A 23366-nucleotide genomic window follows, 5' to 3' on the forward strand; every position below is an offset into this window, starting at 1 on the left:
GAGAGATGCGAACCGATGTTTTCGGTCCGATATCGCGAGTCGATGTGGCATCGGCGGTTACTCGCCGTCGCTAGTCTAGGTGACCACACGGTTTTCCACCGTTCCTCTCCGTTCCTCTCTCTCTCTCTCTTTCTCGTCGCCGACATACACCAACCATGGATCTTTTATGCCTGGAGAACACCGCGGCACCCCTACTTTCCGCGACGTGACGAAGCCTCTGTACGTTCGTCCGTACCGAGTGTCCCATTCGTTCAGCGTGGGACGTTGCCACCCATCCTCGTGTGTCCCACACGCTTGTGGCGTGGGACGTATTGTTCACGACCAGCAACGCGTGTAAGAATGCGTGACCCGTGAACACGCGCGTACATGCGCACGTACATATGTACGTCGCGCGGCTACCGTCTCAACCAGGTGTATTGCTTATGTTATTACTGCCAGATTAGAGTACGTCTTTCTTCCTCTCATAGCTTATCTACGACTTCTCTTTATCGTGCACATATTTGCACAGCGATAGCATATGCCGTAAATACTTTTATATGTCAATGTCGAATTCCAACACTTGTACACGACGCCGAAAAATAAGTACGGATAACATTTCAATATTAAAGGTTTGAGAAGAGAGATCTTTTTTTCGTTCTTTGCGTGAAGCATTCTCTGATACTTTATACTCTTATTGTTAGATATACATATTCACACACACATGAACGTATTGCCGAATTTTAACGTGAAGTGTGATGAAGCAAAATAACATGTCGCAATTACTTCTCCTATTTTACTTTCCATTGCGCGCAATGAGCATTACTCAGTGGTATTTAACGTTACATTAACTCATGAATGTAGCCGCGCTCTACGTGCACGTGTGCGCGTATACGCATCGGTGTACGCGTTACGTAACACACACGTAAACGCAGGATGTGGTCTTTTTCTCGTTCCTGTATTAGTGTACATGCGTGCACCTGTTGATCTCTCATATTATGCGAATAAAATTCCAAACTAGATTCCAACCTAGATGGACTTGTGTAAAACGCATTTTGCGTTTTCACGCGCATTTAAATACAATTGAACTTTATTACGATTAACTTTCGTTATTCCTTTTTTTGCGTATAATATTATTTCTTTTTTTTTACTAGAGATCCAAACACATATGACGACAAACGAAAAATTGTAATATAATTAACAGCAGCCCATGTAACATATACTGTATCGAATTAAATTGCATGGTAAAAGTATAAGAAATGGAGGATGAAAGACGAGGAAGTCCTATAAAGGCGTGTTATCCTACGCGCGAATCGAAAGTTTCATCTTGATACTTATTTCTATAAAAGTTTCGCACAATGATTCATACATAACGACACGCAGGTTCTTTCTTTCAACATTTTACAGCGAGAAAAATTGTGAACCCTGAGCATCGCGAGCGCGACAGAGAAATCGGTGGGGGGGCACCTTCGCAGAACCGGTCCATCGTGATGCCACGGCGTAAACCGAGCGATGACGTAGACGACAAAACTGTACGACGACGATCGTAGCCGGTGTTTCCTCCCGGACTAACAAGTGTCACCAATGTCTATTATTTATTGTTACAAATACGATTGAGACAGTTAGTTATTTCAATGAGACTCTCTTAACAAGTCATGATTTTTAAAAAGGTAATCGTTTGGTTGATAAATCAATTCGTTTATAAGGAATGGATGGATTCTTTCTTGATTCAAATAATATATTGTATAATAATAATAAATTAAATAATAATATATGTTTACGCTCTTATTCCCAATCGCCAATTTACTCATTGTTTCTAATTTGCAAATAATATACTTCTTAGAATAATTATTATAAATTATTTTATTACTTTTATATTTTCTCGTTACCATTATCGTTATCGTTATCGTTATTGTATATCGGATTATGACACGGTCTGATAAAAAATAAAAAACTTGATATAAAAAGTTTTAGTTACTTCATTTCTTTATATAATTACAATTTATATAGAAATAACGGTATATAATTATGACCTGTAATAAAACCTCCGATTAGAAAATGTTAAGTATTTTTTATTGTTATTGATTATTATCGATAGACATTAATTCAAGATAAAAACTTGGTAAGACGGAAATCATTGTTGAGATTATAAACGAATTATAAATCAATTGTAAAGCCAATTGCATATATTAAGTGAAAAAAAATGCTTTACACATTTAAAAAAAATAAAAAAAGAAACACGTTGTTAGCAGAAATACTTAAACCATTTATGCTTGTGCAATATTTGTTTCCTGCTGTTATGTATGTCCTTGGAAATAAATCGGGTGAATAATTTTTTTATTTGATTGAAATATTAACACTTACTTCAAGATGTAAAATCCATTCGTGGGCGTTAACGATGTTGTGTGTCTCATTCGTTTAAGAAAAAAATGTTTACGTACACTTATATCCAAAGATGTTTATTAACTTTAATGAACGTTTGCTCTTTATGGCATATACACAATAAAACGCGTTATTACATGGATGAAGATGCTATTGTTAAGCAATATAGTCCCAGTCGGGGTTGATGCCATATGATAAATAACGTCGGGATCTATTCTATGCTACAGGAAGAGATGCAGACGACTATAGTAACAATTGAATTGAAGTATGAATTAATTTACTTATGGTAACCTTTTCACTAACCTCACCTAACGGTAACCGTAATTCAACCGGTCCCTCGTGTCTATTCGCGTTACAGCCGTTTATCTAAAAGTCAAATCTGTTTTTAAATTATGATCTACATCAGATTTTTATTTTTTAAATTTTAATGTACATCAACATTTTCTAAACTATAATTCGATAACTATCACGAGCGCAGCGCATCCGTGGACCAATTTACTTAAAGAGCGAAAGCACCACGCCCGTTTGTTCATATTTCCCGTAAAAAGAGACAGCGTGGCGTGGGTAGAAAACCAGACGGCGTGCGGCTTCTCGGATTCGACTTCAATACGCCGTATTTGGCGAATGCGTCGAAATCTGTAGGCGAACCGGTAACCGCGATTGAACGCGTCATCCGTGTACTGTGTGAGCGAATGTTTCTGTATGTGTCATTCGAGGTGACACTATAAACGTTACTGTTATCATTTTTTTCCGTATTTTTCGAGCTAATGGAATTTTCGCCGACCTTATAGCTTCGCACGCGAATGTATTGATGAACTCTAACGGTTAAAGATGGATTAACATTATTTTGCAAATCACAGCGCTGCATTACCTTTGCAGCTTAGAGTTACAAGAAGCCTTAAAGCCATTTCTGATTCTTTGCAAATTATTCTTGACCTTTCTCGGACCGTACGGAGTCGTGTGCGCATATATGTGATTATTCATTCTTTGTAGCCTGAAAACACGTATTGGTCCACTTACGTCTTTTTTTTTTTATCGAGAAGGACGCGATCGAATTCCAGATAGTGGCTCGCGACAGAGGATACCTTAATCAGCGACTGATTTCGCGAAATATCGGCTCGCGTGCTCCGCGTATCGAAATTGCGCATTTCGCAAAAGGAGACGAACCGTGGCGGATGCTTATGGTTAACGGGGCTAATTTTATGCAAGTTAAAGAAAAAGTCGATCGCTCTTCGTAAATCAGTTTGGCACGGTCTTTCTCCCGGGGGAGAATTGAAAGCATGCCCAACTTAAGAGAAGAGGCCACCTCCGTAATGGATAGCGCCATAATGAAGTACGGTACGGCGGACTCTCTCATTAATTAACGTTAAAAGGGAAACTTTTGTAATTGCGCTCCTAAGACGAAGCGATGCAGCCTGACCTCCTCGCTGACGCGTCGTTACGTCGACGTCAGAGAGAACTAGACGGCGCGTCTTGAAAAGTGAAGCCCTTCCAGTGATTAGGGGTGCTTCGAATTTATCATATATAGTCTCTAAATTTTTTACAGGTGCTAATAATTGACATTATATATTCTAGAAGTACAGCAACTCGGAACTTGACGCAAAATTGCGGGACTACACGATGCTGCCTTTGTTATTTATTGTATATAGTATATTCATAGTTTATTAGAATCTTCAGTTTCTTTCGTGATTCAGACACAGGTTTTAAACGTTAAAGTTCACGTCTGCTTGTAATGTCTAAGCGAAACGACCGTATCATTAAATAACGCGAGTTATATAGGCACCATGAAGTCATCGGTCGTGAAACTATACATCGTTATTTATGCGCACGTGTAATCATGCTGCATTACAGTTACAATGGATGTACTGTTCCGGTGCATTATGATCCGCCTCGTGAAATCCTTCGGATCGTTCGTTTTTCTTTTGGCCGACGTACTCTTTATATGTATCTACGTGATTTAACCTTTCTTTCAAGGGCGAGCTGCAAGCATCAGAATTCTACGGTACCTTTTTACACGCAATTCAAAACGCTCGCGTACATCACTGAGCCTTCTCTCCCAAGGATTACCTACAGGCTTTCAAGTACGAAGTTTTCATACGTCCTGATTGTGTAGACATACACTCCAAACGCGGTCATACGAATTTCGCGTCGGGGTCGACTGGGCAGGGATATAAGCCACGAATATACAGCATTTGCAGCCTATGATGTCACGAGCCGTTTCGTTCCTCTATCGGGCGTCAAGAGTCTCTGCAGGGAATACAGTGATAAATATCTGAGAGTAACTCCGAGCCAAAGTGTTCTGGCGTGTGCTTGTAAGTACAATACAACGAGAGCATATCCCGTCACATATACGACCGTGACACTAAAACAGTGGTTCTCGATTTATGTTCTCTTATCATTGCTCTTATTATCTATGTAATCTAAATTCCTTTTCTAATTTGTAAATTTAAGAAATTCGTTTTTGAAAAGTTTACATAAAAAGAATTTCAGAAAGAAGAAAAGAATAAAAAAGAAAACTGTTCTTAGTCTCAGTGTAGGAATATATACATGTATACATCTCTGATTGTGTAATTAAATCAATTTAGTTGCGAAAAAACGTAGGACAACTCACTTCACTTTGATAACAAACAACCTTGGCAACGAGCAGATTTATCGGCCGTTCCGCAGCGTGTAAAGGGTGAAAGCGCACCCACCTCAAACGTGATTAGAATCTTGGTACTAATCCCGGTACAAATTGAATCATAGCCACCGGTGCGCGTCGTTCGCTGTGACAGCCGATACAGAGAAATGCAATTTCGGATGGCACGCACGTATAAGGCGTGACCACGCGACACGGAAAATTGACACGATTATCGATAACCGCGTGCATCTATCTCTCGTACGCCGCAGGCATGCACCCGGTGAACGCTTAGAGTCCCTTGTGTTTAAACTGCCTTTAGGGACCAATACGTGATCGATACACCGCTTTGTAATCACGTGCATGCCGCTTGCATAGTATAACGTCATCAATTAATTAATATTTGCAATATTCAATAAAGGTATCCAACCGATCTTTGGACAATAGAATGTGATCGGTAATTACGTGTGTATATCACAGGATAAATTAGCTTTTTGTAGAAAAAGTCGCCTCTTTAAACAGAAAAATAAGTTGAAATTACAACAAGACTAAAAAAAAAAAACAGTTAATTTCTTTGTAATATGCGTTTTATGAAAAGCTAATATAATTTTTAAACGGGTTAAATTTACAAAAACCCTGCAGCGTTACAATGGTTCGTTTTGAATATACATAAACAAGTTTTATAATTTGTGTTTTTAATATTCGTCAGAATTTCATGAAATCTTGAGTTAAAGTGACTTAATTAACTGCCCGTGCACGAATCGAATTGTTTTTTCATCATTCAAAATGTCTCTCATAAAATGTATGTACATCTTTGAAGTAACACAGATGCGTATATGTTTGCATGTCGTGTGCAGTCTATATGTCCTAGATGTGGTTACCACGGCTAGTATTGATGAAACAATGAAGAGATTTGTCTATTCACATTAGCGTTATCATTGCATATTAACAGCGGTATGTAGTACACTCATACATACACAAACATATATACATATGAGTTATGATTTTAAATCATAATCGTATCACACAATGCTACACGGTACGCGAAAGATCGTGCGGTAAAGTACTATATTATAAAAATAAAGTAAAACGATGAATATTCTTGCATCCATAGGAATGTTAATTAATTGTGCAATCGATAGTCCGTCCCATGAAACGCGGAGATTTTTAATTAGAGAATGTGAAGACTTTTAACTAAGGAACTTTTCTACATGTACTCTGTCCAAATGCATCGTTCGTGAGAAAATTTCATTACGTCTAAAGCTCCGGAAAGTAGACAAACATCGATACACTGTTGACGAACACGTTACGGTATTACGGGCGCTAGAAAATATGTCAACGAACTAAAAACACGTTGTTAATTTAAAAGGAGTTAATTTAGGAGTTTATAAAAATAATATATAATTATTAATAATATAGATGTGTAAAATTGAAATAATTATTGTAATTAATATACATCTTAATTTTCTGTAAGAAAGAATATGTATCTCTCGATTTTTAAGCCGCTTGAAATTGGATTATGTATGAGGTTGTTAGGTAACCTTTATGTGTTCTTAATTAATTTTTAATACAAGTGATGTGGCTAACTAAGAGAAAACAGATTTAATTTTTAGCGAATCTTTTAAGAAATTGTCAACATAAAGAAGTTGGAAACTTATTTCAATCTTCCCTAAGACATACTCCTTGATAGAAGTACCATCCTATGCAAATCGTTGCACGTGAGAAAGAATCGTTCAGCTGGCTTTTCTGTTCACGCTGAAAGAAAAAAGTATGATCCTCACGGAAATCGAGGTGCAGGTACAGGAATGACCTGCTCGAGCTTGATTCTATTCGCGTGTAACTCGGGGATCCGTGTTTGTCGTCGGAACAAAGGAGAAAATTGCATGGATATAAGATAAGGAATTTCTCCCGCATTCTTCAGTCGCTGCGGTACCTGAATTCTGCTTATTTTCCACACAATGCACTTTTATGCATGTTGCGTTAAAAAAAATATGATCAACTTGATAAAATTATGTGTAGAATAAAAAATTAGATATATATAATTTGAGGCAAAATATGTCGAGCGATTAAAAAAATGTAAGATACATGGCGTATTTTAAAAGTCAATCATTTACATCCTTATAATTAAAACTTTTCATTTATCATGCAGGTTTTTTATCTATTACATTATTATTTACATAAGATTATAGAAAATTACACCCACCTGTTATCGTGTTTCTTGATCACTCTACGCTTCTGACCTATCGATCCTCATCACGCAAGAAGATTCAGCAGTGATTACTGGTTTTTGTAAACGTTTATAATTAAACATTTTGCATTAACACATATTAAGTCACACCGCGAAAATTAAGAGTTACGTTAATCTAGCGATTAACGCGGCGAAGATGCAGATCAAGGCATGATAGTCGATCGTCGAATGACGCGGCACCGACGACCACGACTAGCACGTCACAGACGCATCGCGACGTCTGACGTTCCCGCGTTTGTCGGCGTCGCGGTGCCGTCATGACGACCACGTACGATAAAGTTCGCGTATGCGCTTTCGAAATGTTAAAACGCTTGCGCGGTTGAAAATATCCTAAACGTACAGATTTTACAGAGAAAGAAATCCATATGTGCTATTAAAGATAAAATAAATTTATAATTTTTTCAAGTAAAAAGATTGATTTTCTAATAAGAATCTTTAACACCTTTTTATATATATAACAAGATCTTGAAAAAAGGTATAGCATTTATTTTTCTTGATACTCATCATTAAATCGTATTCTACATATTATTTCAGTATTATTAACGTTTTTATAAATTCATAAATATCTAGAAAACTAATAAATAAATTAAACAAATAACTTATGGACTCCTTTTAATTAATAGAATAATAAATATTAAATACAAAAATCAGACGTTAGGAGTGGTCACAGGAAATAATTGCGCAAATATATGTATATATAATCAATGTATCAAATATAAATCTTTAAGAAACCTGTTAATGGCAGAAATAAGAGGCAGAAGAGTTTGTGTTGTTGCGGTGTTTAATTAATTGATAATACCTTTTGATCCATAACACTATTTATAATTATAGTTTTTTATCTTACATTTTTATCGTTAATTATAACTTATTTTTATATTCAAAAATTTTAGATGAAACAAAAAATCTTACCAAAACTGAATTCTAGAACAATAATATAATGCCAAATATTAAAAAAAAAACATATCTGAGTAAAGAATTTTCAGAACCGAATGAAAATTGGTTTTTACTTAAAGATTCTAATTTTTAAAAATAATTTTTCTCTTTATACATGATATAAATGGACATATAAGTTACAGGAAAAAATATTAATATGTTTAATTCTGACATATAACGTCATTAATGTCGTTATTAAAACGAAAATAAAGTTTTCTGTTTATTCTATATTAATAAAAATATCGTACATTTAATATAATAACACTTAAGTTTCTTCTATAAAAACATACATATATATATCTATATTGTATTACATTTTCATACAATATATCTTTAGCTATACAATATTTCTCGGTAGATATGTACATAACGAAAATTGTTTTGATCTTTAAATATTAAAAGAATGTTATGTCGTACAGAGCTATAGATATGCTTATTGCACGATTTATGTAAAAATTAATAATAGTACAATAATGTCTTAAATAATTCGTAACCTGTAACTCCAAGTGCCACAGTAAAAGTTGCCGCTCTCAGAGGTTGTTGTTGAAAAATTACGTACGACAGAGTGTGACCTATACGAGACAGTACAAAGGTTTGTATCAAGGTTTTGGCCAACCATGGCGAAGGTCCTGTTCCCAGCCAGAAGTACGTGATTATGAACCAAGGGAGAACATTCTCGAGATCGTTCAAGTGTGCTCTGCGTACACGCTCCACATCTGGATCATTGTAAACAGCTTTGCCTTTAGTGTTGAAGAAAGTATCTTCTGGACTTACCAGTACCTACAACAATTCATTTCAAATCAGTTTTATTTTAGTTAATAAATTCTGACGTAACGCTAAACAGTATAAATAATTCTCTATAAATTCTTTAGAATAGAATGTTACTCTAAAGAGTGAAAATTGAGCTAGTTTTGAAAAAAAAGTCTTAATTTTCAATCTTTAGAAGTGAAATTTCACTTTTTCGAGTGAGACCTAAAGATTTTAGAAAGTATATCAAAATCAGTCTCTTTATTAATTTAATTAAGGAAAAATATATGCATAATATATATAGACGAGAAGAATATTCCCATAATTTTTAAGAATTCAAATATTTTTCAATTATTTCCTGTTTCAGCGTTTAATAACAATCGACCTCAAAATAAAAAAAAATATTTATAACGATTTAATTAGAAACTTTTATCATATTCAAATAGTATATAGACATCTATTCTATATCTATATATAGTCTTTAATGAAAAAGATCATGATCCTAATATGAGATTATTTTATCTAGAATCTTAGCACTCACGTGTTTTCGAAATCGTTGTCGTGCAGTTAACGGCACCATCGCCAGCATCTTTAGAACTAGAATGCCACTCCAAAAGCCAAATACTTTGAACACTTCTGGATTTATTTCAGACATTTTTCGAAGACTTCAAATTCCTTGTTGATAACTGACGCCGGCTCTGCCTTTTTTGTGTTGTAGTACGCAGTTAGTAGAGAGATTGCTCGTCAGTGGTCGGGACGTCCTCTATTTCATATAACACACACATATATACTCACAGATATATTTCTTACTATATATTCATGTATCACGATATATGTATAGGATGCTTTCGATAAGTGATAAATGATATGCTATTAAATTTTACATAATCTTGTGAATCAGCAAAATTTTACATGAAGTATTGGATAAAAGAGGATATTCTCTTATGTATTTATTCATTGAAGTAGAAATCACGAAATATTTTTTATGTCATAAAAAAGATAAAATGATTATTTCGGATACGTGTGAAGCGCGGAATACGCGCTCTCAAACGTATTGATCTGTTATGAAACTGGTATATTAAACTAGCTTTAAAACACGAACGATTTAAGTATTAAACAATTTTAACATATATAATCAATTCTCGAATCTTATTTATACCCCGTAACTTTACACCTGGCAGACAACATTGCGTAAAGTTTTCAAAAGTAGTAAATTATTTATGCTTTCAACTTCACTTGCAATCCGATGATTACATTTGAAATAGAACACATTTCTAAATTTCAAAAGAAAAGCGGAAAATAAGGTATAAGAAGATAAGGAGCTTTTATATAAATACAAATACAAGTCGATTTAGCAAAAATAATTAAATAAGCGAAAATTATATTTATATTATATAATACTAAATTCTCAATTGTGTGACATCACCAACAGAAGAGAAATCGCTTGTTCTTTTTTCAAGTAACACATACTGGGTATATATTCGGGAGTCAAAGGTTAGAACATTTCGAGTAATCTCGAGCATCACTTTGACCTAGCCGCACCTGGTTTAATCTTTCACGTTCTGCATGCTCGTCGACTTCGTCCAGAAAACGCGACAGAGACGCGCAGCGTTGGAGAACGGATCGCGTGTGATTGGTGTACGCATTCGGGTCGATCAATTCGATTAGTCCCTCGCGAGTGGTTGCATTCTTCACGTGTACGCTGACTGGTCTCTTCAGTTACCATCTGACCAGTCATCTTTTAGAACACTCCTTCGTACGCTCGCTCGTTGGAAACTCCCCGTTCACCACGCGATCTGATCTGCGAGGTGAACGTTCTAATAATATCGAGGAAGGTTCTGGAAGTAAGGCTCCGCGTGTAACGTAATGAAAACGCGTCCATTTTTTTTTTAACTTAGTTTCTTTTTCCCCTGGTCGTTTTTAATTAAATTAAAATTAATGCACTTTCCGAGCAAACAGGTCCGTACAAGTCTCTTGCAATTCCAAGAAGGATCGAATGAGAATATAACGGGGCCTATCAAGAGGCAAAGTTTTACATCCCGATTGCGGATACTCGGTTTTTAATGTGAGAGAGAAAGCGGGATATATTATTCCTGATCTCTCTCTCTTCCATCTTTTAATTGAATTAGATTTCGATTGTTTAATTAAATAAGGTTATTCATTCGCGCAGCGCAAGTAATTGCCGTTTGCGAACGTCTCGCGCTCGCTCTTTCCGAGAAATCTTAATCGCGGCTCCCTCGAAGGTGGTTTTTAAATCGAGAGGGATTCCGGCCGAGAGAGGAGTCGAGAGGAGAGCGGACGATCGCGCGCGTGCGCGACGGTCAGATCGCTGACGCAAGGAGAGTACGTCAGCTGTTTTGTTAGACTTTCGCGGCGGATAGACGTGCGTGTGCGTCCGTCGCCGTCATCGTCATCGTCATCGTCGCCTATCGTCTTCGCCGTCGCCGTTGTCGGGAATGCTGTTGTGTTGTTGACTCGGAGAGGGGCATCTTTCTCTCGCGCGCAACTTTCCGTCGTCGCACGTTTACGGCAACGCGGCTCCGCTCGCGCACCTTTGTTCGCCGTATACGCGCGCGTGAGAAGGACTGCTGCGTGCGCGTTTCCGCGGACGATTCTGCGTGCGACGGAGGAGTCGCGCGGACCCGCTCGCGTGTGTGCCGTCGTCTTGATTTGCGTCTCATACCGGATCTCGCTATTTCAATTCCGGGTGCAATCCCGATTTTCATCCCGCTCGGCCGTATAAGGTTTCACGCGTGGGAGACGCTCGTTCCCAGACCGTGACTACCTAACATCGCGACAGGATCGGGACGTTCTCGCCCGCTCGCACAGTGTGATAGCTATATTGTGATACATCGCACATAGAGAGCGAGAGAGAGAGAGAGCGAGAGCGAGAGAGAGAGAGAGAGAGAGAGAGCGAAGAGAGAGAGAGAGAGAGAGAACGAGAGAGAGAGAGAGAGAGAGAGAGAGTGAAGACATGGCACAGCCAACGAGCAGCGCGTTACGGGCGCTCGCCCTGGAGTACAAGAGCCTACAGGAGGAGCCCGTCGAGGGCTTCCGCGTCAAGCTGGTCAACGAGGACAACATGTTCGAGTGGGAAGTCGCGATCTTCGGTCCGCCCGACACTCTCTACCAGGGCGGATATTTCAAGGTACCCCGCTCTCTGTGCCCCTCTGTGCTGTTTACGGTGTGCATACGGTGTGAGGCGCGTGTGTATCTACACGAGTCGCGCCGAGCAACGGCGCGATATCGACGGTGTCATCTACGCGTTTATACGCTTAGCGCCCCTTCTTGGTTATGTCGTCCGCCGCTTGTCTACGTCGCGTCCCGTTTTTCCCCACTCTCGGTCGCCCCGAGAGTTTAATCGAGCGGTATTTCGCGGAGCAGCAGATTTCGTTTTACCACGCGAAAACGGTCCTCCTTATCCGCTTTATCCGTAAAATAAACAATGGGTCTTTGTGCGAGCTTTGCGCCTTTTAAAACATGTCGCACGGCGACACATATATATATATATGTACATTTTATTCCACATTTTACGTTAAAACGCGGATAACGCGTAACCTTAACTTGGCGCATAGTGCAGGCCCGACGCTATTGACTACCGTTTAAGTTTGCCAGTAAATCCATATGTATACAAAGTACGGAGCACGGATTCTATTCTTGGTATAATGTGGTGTGGAATACTTATCGCCGCGTGATATCGCGAACATGCATTCGCAATATGTCGTATATCTATTTTACTTTGCTAATACTTTGAGAATATCTGATAATTCTGATACTGGAAACGCTAGAAAGCGTTTAAATGAACGTGACGTATAATGTGATACCTGCTAATCGCAAAGATTACTGCTAGTTAAATATTGGATTCAAAAATGATTAATATACAGCCAACTATACATTTAAATCGAGAAGATAAATGTACATGTTTGTGTCTAATTAGAGAAAATTATTTTTAAATTAAAGACGGCAGTCTAAATGCGTAGCTAGGGTAGATTGTTTACATCGGGACTGCGTTTTTGAAAATATTGTGGCTCAATAATTTGTATTCAATAACGTAAATCAGATATTTACGTTTTATAGTCAATTCTAAAAATAAGTTATTTATCTGACTGTTTGTCTGTTGAATTTTAGGAAATAAATATTTTTCGAAACACAAGTTTTTTTAGATAATTTTCTTTGTCACATTGTATGCATTGTATACTCGAGTTTGTTAGACGAGGAGACAACAATGATCTAATGTGGAAACATCAATCGACGTCTATAATTAACTCGATAATGAAACGATTCGAATGATCTCCGTTTTATCGTCGCCAAATGTTTGCACGTGTGACAATGCGGAATTTCGCGTCGCCGCATACAGCTCGAGCGCCTTGTTTCCTTTCCTTGAGCCAATGTTTATCTCAGAAACTAAAGCGTTTTTCCTGCCAAGTGAATTCTGACAATCACACGCGAGTCATTGAGACTACCTTGGCCGGCTGATGACAATGCTGGCTTATATACGTCTATATTATCTTCCTCTTAGCCGCCGAAGATTGATTATATTCTTGCATTGATATCTAATAAAGTTAGATATTAATAATAACAGTGTTAATCAGATAATAATTTGGCTTTTTCGTCAGATCTGCAATACAGCGATCGATATTCTATATATTTCCTCTTAAAGTCACATTTAGAAACGTCACGTTGGACGGTGAAAAATGTAATGGAACGTGAGAATGCATGCAGATCGAAGTGATTTTTCACTTCTGACGTGATGAACGTCAGCGCGATCCAGGAGGTAAAGAGGAGAGGCTTTAATGCTCAGCCAGGTTAAACGGCAGACTGTAAAATGAGTTCTGTCATTGCCGCCGCCGCCGCCGCGGCTACCAAGAGTTTTTGCATGTCCCGCGTCCGCTTTCTAAACCACTCTCTGCCTCGTCGTGAACGAGTGAACGCCTATTCACGTAACGCAACGTATCTTCCCACAACGTAACCGACAATAACGAGCGCGGCGGCGTTTCTTGCAAACCGTGTACACACCTTGCGCATGTAAATCCCTCCGCGTGGTTATTTCGAAAGACTGCGTCCACTGCTCCGCTCGAAGCGCTCCTGGATTAATCTGTTATCCATTTTACCGTAATCGCGTTAGACCTTAATCGGTGAATGCTCGCGTTGCGCCGTGCTCAGGTAAACAATCGCTTTCATCTTACGCTGCGTTTGAGGTATCTTCGTGAATGAATAACTTTACGTACTATCGGTCTCATTGTCCTAGAGGGCTATACCAAGTTTCTCTTCCTTTTATTTATGGACTGCTTCCGGTCGGTTTGAAGTCAATTTTTCCCGTCACGAATCTTCCCCGAGGACCAAACGGCGGGATTAATTTAATTGTTTCGGGTTTTAGTTTTACGGATCAAGTTTCATAAATATGTACAAAACTTTGTGCGTGTCTTATTTAGCTCGAGATAAATTTCATTTCGTTCGCACAGAACGCTGGAAGTATATAGCAACGTAAACTATAACGGAACGAGGTTTATCAAAGTCGCAAAAGAACATTTTGCGTCGTAATAAGTATCGATGATACGAAACGGAACGCTGAATGAATTGCGTATGCAATGATCTGATCGGATCACGCCTCCTTCATTCATTTTTAATGATCGCTGCCTTTTAAAACGAAGCGGAATATTCCAATTTGACTTGGATTTATGATTGTGTATTTGAAATGTGCGTATGTTGGCACGCGATACCTAAATATCAATGTCTCTCTCGCGTTTTAATAGCACACCCGACGACGGATATATCGAGTGTCTCGTATATTCTTTCGGTCGTAATGACGATCCTGGCGATCTTCTCGCAAAATCACGTTCCACTTATCGAGAGGGGTTCCCCCCGTCCGTCCCTTGATCAAAATTTATGCACGACTCGGTAAAAGGTAGCCGATATACGGTTGCCAAGTTACATAAAATGCCATCGAGCATTGTCTCTCGATTCTATTCCTGGTGCATGCAGGCCTTTATACCGACCAACTTTCACCTAATCTCATTCCGCTAAGACGATCGTGAGCCGGTTCGTCTTGTCGGTGCACGAAAAATCGATCCGTTATCCGACGAGCTCACGATTTTCGAGACGCAGCAACTTCGCCATTTCATTTTCCACGAAGTCCGTCTCGATCAGACTTGATCCTTTCACCTCGTGAAGAGATGGCGGACATCCCGCTTCGCGAGAGTACCAGAACTTTTCGCGATAAATACGGCTGTGGAATCGATACCGTCGATATACCGCAAATCTTTAAAAAGAAGTTGCGGTTGTCGATTTGTTCGGAGTCTAAAAGGAAAAGTATTAGTTGTTATCTTACGCACGTAGAGAAAGCTAAAAGCTATTGTCATCTTTTCCTTTTTTCTCGTGATTCATTACGCGAAAAAAACTTGATTATTACGAAAGAAAATATGACAAACTTTTACAAGTTACCGACTTTATCTGAGATAAAGTATAGAGACGCACACGCGAGATGTGACAATTCTATCTGTGAAATTAATAAATTTGAAAGAATTTATCTTATAGCTTATAATATTATATATAAAAAGATTTACCAAAGAGAGATTAAAATCGGATAATTAGATTTTGAATAAAATATTATTATCGACTTTTAATTTCATTTGTGAGCTAAGAATAGAATAGACCGCACGATAGTCTCATTTACAAAAATGCCTGACCAGACGTGACACGATTCGATAGTTTTAAAAGTTGTCGCCTAGCTCACGTTACACAACGTCGCGTTACGATGACCACAGTTGCTTATTGTCGAAGTAGGTCGCGAAAATTTGTAGGTCACACGGTGGAGTTGCGACGAAAGACGTCGTGATGATAGCTCCATTCCGGAGCAACCTGCAAAATTCCACACAATTTATAATCTTTCTTCTGCAAAAGCGGTTTTCTGACGAATAGTTATTACGATATGTAAAAATTCTAGTAAAAATTTTCTATAGAAATAGAAAGCTTGTATTGGAGACATAATTCACGGAATATTACCTGAGACAGTGGCATATAAGATCGCATGCTGATAGTCGCAATCAATATCGCGGTATCACGTTGGAAAACTTGATTCGTATCCTGCGTTTATTTATTTCAATGAAAGTCGATTGTCAAAAAATAAGAATTACAGAAAAAATTCATTTTTTATAAAACAAAATTAATAGCAAAAGTTGAACGAAAAGGACAGTTTTGTTAAAATATTTACAGCTAGATAGAGATCTGAAAATAATTTTGTTGGTAAAGCGGTGTTGTGTAATTGTATATAATTTGACATCGTGTGATTAATGTGATAATAATAATTTGTATTACGCTCAAATTACCGCGCCGACTCTTTACTTCGTTTTACACACACACACAGTCAATTTTATTATTAATTTTATTGGATTATACAGACTTAAAATGATTGTTAGACATTTTGTAGTGCTCATCATGCTTGAGATTCTTATGTAATTACTTTGATGGTCCAACAAAATTATTTTCAGATCTGTTTAAATTTTTAGATACGTCAGCAAATCTTTTGGTGCTTTCTCTTTTCGTGCATTATTAATTGTCACATTACGAAGATAGATAGAAAGTACATTAAAAAGATAGAACAAAAAGGAACCTTTTTTTCGCACCACGAGCCAGCAATTCTGTTGTAGTCGAATAAGCAGTTTCGTAAAACTGGCTGTAACAAAAATTGTTGTTGGAAACTACAACGAGACAATTTGCGACTACACGTGAAGCAACGCGAATCAGTCCGAGTAGAATTTTCGTGACACCGTAAGCGTGTAGTCGGTAGAAAGTAGGTTAATTCTAGAACGCGGTTATCCCGGAGGACGAGGTGGATATTTGGGCCATGACCAGGTCGCGATCAATATAGCGTCCCCGACGACGAAGCCTGCATCGAACAACCAGACACCCCTTTCACGCTTTGGAATAGAAATCGATATCGTCGCAGATTCCCTCGGAGATTTCAGACCCGATCGAAATGTCGGATCTTATCGACGTCGAAGCCTGCGCTCCGATTTTACATCTTGTCTCGTTATCTCGGCTACGTTCTAAACGGCCATGTTGCTCCACTTTCGCAGCATCGGAGAACTCCGATGTATATTTATTTACAGGTCGTCTAAAGTGATTAATTTCTAGAGCGTTAATTTTCTTTTCATCAATTTCAGAGCCCGCGCAATTTTTTTTTTTGGCAAAATGTAAGAAACAAGTTACTGTATATAGCCATTAACCAATTTCAAACTTCGTACATACATCGTTATAAATAATAGATCAGAAAGTTTATGTGTGAAATTGGATCAAAAAGCATAAGCTCGCAGCGCGAAGAAGTTTGCGGTAGTTTTTCGAGGGCTCGCATAAACAAGTAGATCCTAAAACCGGTATACCTTCGGTGGGTTCGCTAATTTTGGCACTCTGTACGCGCATACGCGGGAAAATTTCCCACGTTGATCGTGAGAATGTAGAACCGACGGTTTTTATATTAGCGCAAGATACATTTTTTCCGCACGTGCATGTTGCGCGTAGCGTTGGATATTGAACTCGCTGAAATTATAACGGTTTCGATCCACGTCGATACGTGTATAGATATAGGTAAGTGAAGACGCGTGTCGGGTAGACTACGCGTGGGCGTCTCGACGACCCGAAGCCAGAGAGCCGAATGTCGAGAACACGTCTTTACGAAGCTTGATTCGTTATGTTACAGGCACACATGAAGTTCCCACCGGATTATCCGTACAGTCCACCGAGCATTCGTTTCATGACAAAAGTTTGGCATCCGAATGTGTACGAGGTGAGTGAATATATACGAGACTATCGATTCCCCGCGTGCTCTCTCTCTCTCTCTCTCTCTCCCCCCCCCCTTCGACCCTTTTCTCTCGTACGTGCGTATCCTCCCTTGCGTCCCTTTTCCGTTCATCCGTTCCCCGCTCTCTCACCGCCCCTCGCTGTATAACGACCGTCCCGCTCTCTCTCTCTGTCCGCCTCTCTTTATCTTCCACCCTCCGTCGCCATAGCTTTTACAACCATCAGCTTTTACATCGTCACTTTCAGCGCTTGTGAAACCACTCGGTCCGTCCCGAAACCCCGGGCCGTCGTTACCATCGAGACGCAACCGGGCGAACGGACGGGAAAGAGGGAGAGAGAAAAAAAAGAAAGTAAAAAGAGCCAACACGAAAAATTGCGCGTTGCGTAGTGTAGCTCTCGTCGCCGAGGTTGCATTCATATTGACGTATCACACCGCCACCACATTCTTGGAACGTCCGGCCGTACTATATTTATCGCAGAGACACGCGTCGTCACGCGTTCGACGTTTGTAAAACTCCGAGATTCCTGTTCTTCCGCCGTATATCCGTCGACGACACGGCGCGAATTCGCGCGACGATTAGCGGGAAAACGAGTCTAGCCGAGACGAGAGACAAGGTTGGCACACACCGCTTGCTGATAATATACACGCGACGTTTTTACGAGGACTGATCGTCGTGTTGTTCGCCACTTTAAAAGGTCGAAAGCACGACCGCGTTTCCTGTCTGTTATACGCCGAAGTACATACTACATTTAAACTTCGCCGCTCATTCGCGCTCGCCGTATATAATAATGTCGTTCGCGAGAAATAAAATATCGATTAAAGTAAGGTAATATTAAAATATAATTTCCTCGCAGCTATAACTTCCTCTCACGTGACCGATAAGTGTACAAGTTATTAAGATTAGCGTGACATTTCGCGCGAACCGTATCACACGGAGTATCGTTTTTTTGAGATACAAGTATTCAGGAGATTGGGAATGCATTTCCGCGTTCTTCTTATATACATATTACGGCGCGGGTATCATTTGCGTTTGTACGAAAGTATCGCATTCCCATACGCTTATCGACCTCGCGGTCGCCGCATCTCTTGCTCGCGCTGTCCGTCGTATATGACCCTTCGGCGGCTAGCGAAGCGAAGTCAATGACCGTCGAAAGCCCGTGTGGACATCCATGTCCACTCGCCCGTCGTCGATAGGGATGGTAACGACGAGAACGTGTTATGAGTAACGAGGCAAACACGAATACTTTTTTTTTTTTTTTTTTTCCAAGTCTGGGCTGTCGAAGAGAGGATATTAAAGTTTGTGAATTGTAGAATAGTTACTCTCACAGTTACTCTCTCGCTTGCAAACTGGACGTGTTTGTAGTATAGTAGTGGTGGAATTAACAGTAAAATAACGTAGGTTACGTGTGTAGTATGGAAACGCGAATATAAAATCAAATATTTTAAATCGAGAGTACTTTAAATCGCCGTTCACTTCCTATCTCGACTCTCGAATATCCAAAACAGTTGAACTGTTTGCTAATCGATTGATAAGCCGAACAGCTTATCTTTATACAACTAATTGTTTTACAGATACGGTGTTTCTCGTATATCTAACGTTAAACGTCCGTTTTATTTCAGCACATTTAAATTCAAAATATAGCCAAATCTTGTTACTCTGCACGGCGTCTTTATCTTTTTTTTTTTTTTTTTTTTTCCATTACGCGCGATCATAGCGAAGTCACTAACTGTAAAGTGAAAATCAACGATCTCTACATCCAGCGAGGTAGATCGTAATAAAAGAGCAGTTCTCTCGGTTGTACGTACAAAGGAGATTAATCATACGCGAAGAGACTTATCTCGCTTTTTCTTCGCCGCGTGAAATTTTGTTTCGATGATAATCTGCGCATTGCGCAAATTCTCGAGAAAACGGCACTTACTTCAATATGTAGAGATCTTTCGCAATCGAAGCAGACCGTCGTGTAGAAGGTTTACTCGATATATACCGCATGGCTTAACACGTACACGGTTCGCTCTTCTCAAGCCTAACTTTCCCCGTCGTGAAATTCATATTATTCGTACGCGTGTGTATCTTGCACATTATACGCGAATCTTCCCTGGTCTTTTTCGTCGGCACGCAAATCCAGTAACGTACGATAAATATACGGTGGACGTTTCACGTATACGTGAAAAATAAGAGGCAACGTCATTGTTTGATTTTGTGTGTAAAATATATGCAGAATGCTTTTATAATAAGCCACTGAATATTGCGTTTCTGAAGCAAAATCTATTTCTGGAGTCAATTTTATTATTGTTTTTTTTTTTTGCGTTTCCTCTCACATTTTGTTTGCGTGTATAGCTCTCGATATATAGATCTCAAGTGCCGGTCACCTTCGCTGGGTATACACTTCGCGCGATTCCGCGTCGGCTTGTACAAATGCATGCGCGGATACAGCGATGCCTATCGCCGTCGGAGCGGTCGTGTCAAGTGCCAGGCGTTTATTCGAGAAGCTCGCGCTCGCCTTCGTGGCTTATTACGAGGTGTTCGGAGTCGAGCCACGCGGTGAAACCACGGTGCGCCTTGTCCTACTTGCCGAACGTCTTCACATAGGAGAGACGAAAGATAAAAGTGATTCTTAGTGAGGAAACGTCTGCAGCGCAGAGTTCTCTACGATTTTCACGATGCTTGGCACGCGTTTATAGAACAGCCCGAGACTTATGTTTTTTTTTTTTTTTTTTTTTTTTTTTTTTATTTACTCGCTATGCGTAAAACCTTACTTTTTCGTATATTGATAATTTCGTTCGATAACGTATAATTTTGGTAAAACAAAAAAGTCATATCTTTTTTCCGAATATGGTGTAGAATCACGGTGTGACCTCGGTGACTTCTCTTCGCGTATACCGTAAAGGTACGTCCGGAGGTCTCGTCCTTCGAGCAACGATATCTTCTCAGGGACAAGAAACGCGGAACCAGAAGCATCCGAGGTCGCGGTGTGTTGGCGAAAGGGCAACAGAATGAACGTCGCACGCACAAATTTTTACACACGCACGCAGGCCTCTTTTTTTTCTGTTATTATAATAACAATAAATATATTTAGAAATCGTAAATAAATGTATACGTATACATTTGTATACGAGTATCTTTTTAAGTTGACGCGAGCGTCTTTGTGTTCATCTTACAATATTATAGTTTCTTAACAATAAGTTATTCAGCATATATAAGCGAATAGACACAAAAATACAATTTCCGAGTAAACTTTCGAAAATAACACACGTAAATTTCAACTTATTGTGCGAAATAAAGCGATAAAAGGCCTATTCTCTTTGTGGTTACTAATGTATACTTGTTGGCATTTGTGTACACTTAAAACGAAATAGATATATATTTGAAGTTTGAGAGAAAGAGAGAGAGAGAAAGCGAGACAAAAAATTTTAATGCAGTGCAACGACAAAGGACAGGCTTATTATACGTATTATAGTAATCGAACACGAAAGTGAAGAATTAAATGTCAGGAGAATTAGTATAAAAGACTACTTCTTTCTTTGTATAGAATGGTGATCTGTGCATATCAATTCTACATCCACCCGTAGACGATCCACAAAGCGGCGAATTGCCCTGTGAGAGGTGGAATCCAACGCAGAACGTCAGGTAGGTGCGCAATGCTGTAAAAAAAGAAAAATAAGAGGAACAAATGGAAATTGCAATTGTCGAAGATTTAGCAATAATTTCCAAACCATAAAACTGAAGATGCGAAATTTGGAAAAATATTGATAGAAATTTCTGTTATAGAATTATTAATCGATTGTTTCTCTCATCTCAGGACTATCCTGCTGTCAGTGATCTCGTTGTTGAACGAGCCCAACACGTATAGTCCAGCCAACGTTGACGCATCCGTGATGTATAGACGCTGGCGTGATTCCAAAGGGAGAGACAAAGAATATGAAAATATCATAAGGTAAGATCCTTAGTGATGTCGTTGCGTGACATCACGCGGTTGTAAGAAACTTTGCGCATTTTTGTTGGAATTGTACCGCTACCGGATCCATAGCGTGCTAAAAACTATATGACGACTGTGCGAAACAGATAACTGCGGAAACGAGAATGTTGGTGCAATGTAAATATATATATTTTAACGTTAGAGCGACCATGTAAACTTATTCTAGGAAAACCATTGCTTGTTTTAATTATACACGAAAATGAAAACTATAATATAAACTGTTTTTTTTATAATTATAAATTATAAAATTACTTATTATTAGGAGAATATTTATTAGAAATAATAATATTTGCATTATAAATAATAATTATTACGTTGTATTTCACGCTAAAGTCGATTAATTGTTCTCTAAAATTTTGGGGTCTACGAATGAAATGTTTGTTAAAAAATTCTGTATCTTCTAATCAGCCATAAAAAGATATTTAGAAAATCGAGAAGTTCTTAAAGAAATGTTAAGTAGACATATTTTAATAATATGTTTAATTAAACGTATTTTAAAAATATGTTTAATTTTTTATTTGATAGGCGGAAGATTGTGACTATTAATTAAGGTAGATATTTTCTCAATATATATTTCGTTCATGTTTTTTTATCTAGGAAACAAGCTCAAGCTGCCAAGATGGAAGCCGAAAAGGAAGGTATTGTCGTGCCTGTAACTCTGGAGGATTATTGCATAAAGACTCGAGCGAGGCCGGCCGAACAACAACTAGATATGACGGACTTCTACGATGACGAGTACGAGTTGGATGATGATGAAGATGAGCAGTTGAGCGCGACCGATTACGAGGATGGTGATGATAGTGGTAATGGGGAATCGTGATCCATTTCTTAAATGATAATAAAAGCCCGCGAATCGCTAATTATTATATATCAGTTCTGTATAGATTAATAAATTAACGAGCTTCTAAACCGGACAATCTCTGTGTTTTTTTTTCTGGATATTAAAGTTCAAATAAGTATTTTTTGTCAAAAATACTCTAAGAAAAACTGAAATAAGATTACGTATATATCTCTCATAAGACATCATCAATCAGTGTCATTTATGTTTTTTAAAAACAAATCTATATATATATATCCTATTGAAACTTATAAAACTTTTAATAGGATATATTTATAAAGTTCTTATATTTATAAAGTTCTTAAAAAGGTTTATTTCAAAATTTTATTGTTGAGCAATACAATTTTCTATTTAACGATGGTTTATGAAAGATATTCTTTAACTCTTGCACTACCGAAGTATTTGTTGGACAGTGAGAATTGAATCGTTATGCGATGAAAATTTTTATTTATTATGGCGCGTGATTAGAAAATTTATTTATGTTGTGTATACATAATATTAAACCTTAATATGTTAAGCTATATTTGTTATATTGTATTACACAAATACGATATAGATATTACACAAATATTTAATATATTACTTTACAGAAACTTATTATGAAATGTGTGAAAAATCAGTGGAGCTAATTAAGAGAATGATGCCAGTCTTCGTTGGGCGAGAGTTAATAGAAAGATTGGAATGTTAATAGTTATATGGAAAAGTTATGGAGAATTCCGTGTTTACAAGCTCTTTAACTTAAGCAATATGCTATGGCGCGCGCGCGCGAGATATGGATATAAGATATAAGTACTATGGATAGAGGAGCACTCTGCTTGTTGTGTTGTGGCTGGCACTTTGATCTTTTAAAT

At 38.4% G+C, this 23366-nt stretch overlaps 2 protein-coding genes across 3 annotated transcripts; one reads left to right on the top strand and one right to left on the bottom strand.

The window, feature by feature from the left end:
* Positions 1-8510: 8510 nt before the first annotated feature.
* LOC108782696 (microsomal glutathione S-transferase 1) lies at positions 8511-10502 on the bottom strand. Of its 2 annotated transcripts, none has more exons than XM_018551023.1 (3): positions 10446-10502; positions 9445-9666; positions 8511-8936 (listed from the first exon to the last, which is right to left on the bottom strand). In XM_018551023.1, exons 2-3 carry the CDS (start codon positions 9556-9558, stop codon positions 8613-8615), a joined length of 438 nt encoding a protein of 145 aa, XP_018406525.1. In that variant the 5' UTR covers positions 9559-9666; positions 10446-10502; the 3' UTR covers positions 8511-8612. The 2 variants fall into 2 exon arrangements, with proteins under 2 accessions (XP_018406525.1, XP_018406524.1); XM_018551022.1 differs by having other exon boundaries at positions 10374-10450.
* Positions 10503-11351: 849 nt separating this feature from the next.
* On the top strand, positions 11352-22549 carry LOC108782695 (ubiquitin-conjugating enzyme E2 R2). The gene is made up of 5 exons (XM_018551021.1): positions 11352-12051; positions 17599-17685; positions 21231-21328; positions 21501-21635; positions 22275-22549. Exons 1-5 carry the CDS (start codon positions 11878-11880, stop codon positions 22495-22497), a joined length of 717 nt encoding a protein of 238 aa, XP_018406523.1. The 5' UTR covers positions 11352-11877; the 3' UTR covers positions 22498-22549.
* Positions 22550-23366: the final 817 nt, after the last annotated feature.

The sequence above is a fragment of the Cyphomyrmex costatus genome, unplaced genomic scaffold (genome assembly GCF_001594065.2).
Source record: "Cyphomyrmex costatus isolate MS0001 unplaced genomic scaffold, Ccosl1.0 scaffold133, whole genome shotgun sequence".
Lineage (NCBI taxonomy): Eukaryota > Metazoa > Arthropoda > Insecta > Hymenoptera > Formicidae > Cyphomyrmex > Cyphomyrmex costatus.

Excerpts from the sequence above, each read along its gene's own strand:
- LOC108782695 (XM_018551021.1), top strand. The coding sequence starts at position 11,878 with ATGGCACAGCCAACGAGCAGCGCGTTACGGGCGCTCGCCCTGGAGTAC. Across the intron at positions 21,329-21,500 it reads AATCCAACGCAGAACGTCAG|GACTATCCTGCTGTCAGTGA; the intron begins GTAGGTGCGCAA and ends CTCTCATCTCAG. Across the intron at positions 21,636-22,274 it reads GAATATGAAAATATCATAAG|GAAACAAGCTCAAGCTGCCA; the intron begins GTAAGATCCTTA and ends TTTTTTATCTAG.
- LOC108782696 (XM_018551023.1), bottom strand. The coding sequence starts at position 9,558 with ATGTCTGAAATAAATCCAGAAGTGTTCAAAGTATTTGGCTTTTGGAGT. Across the intron at positions 8,937-9,444 it reads GACAACGATTTCGAAAACAC|GTACTGGTAAGTCCAGAAGA; the intron begins GTGAGTGCTAAG and ends GAATTGTTGTAG.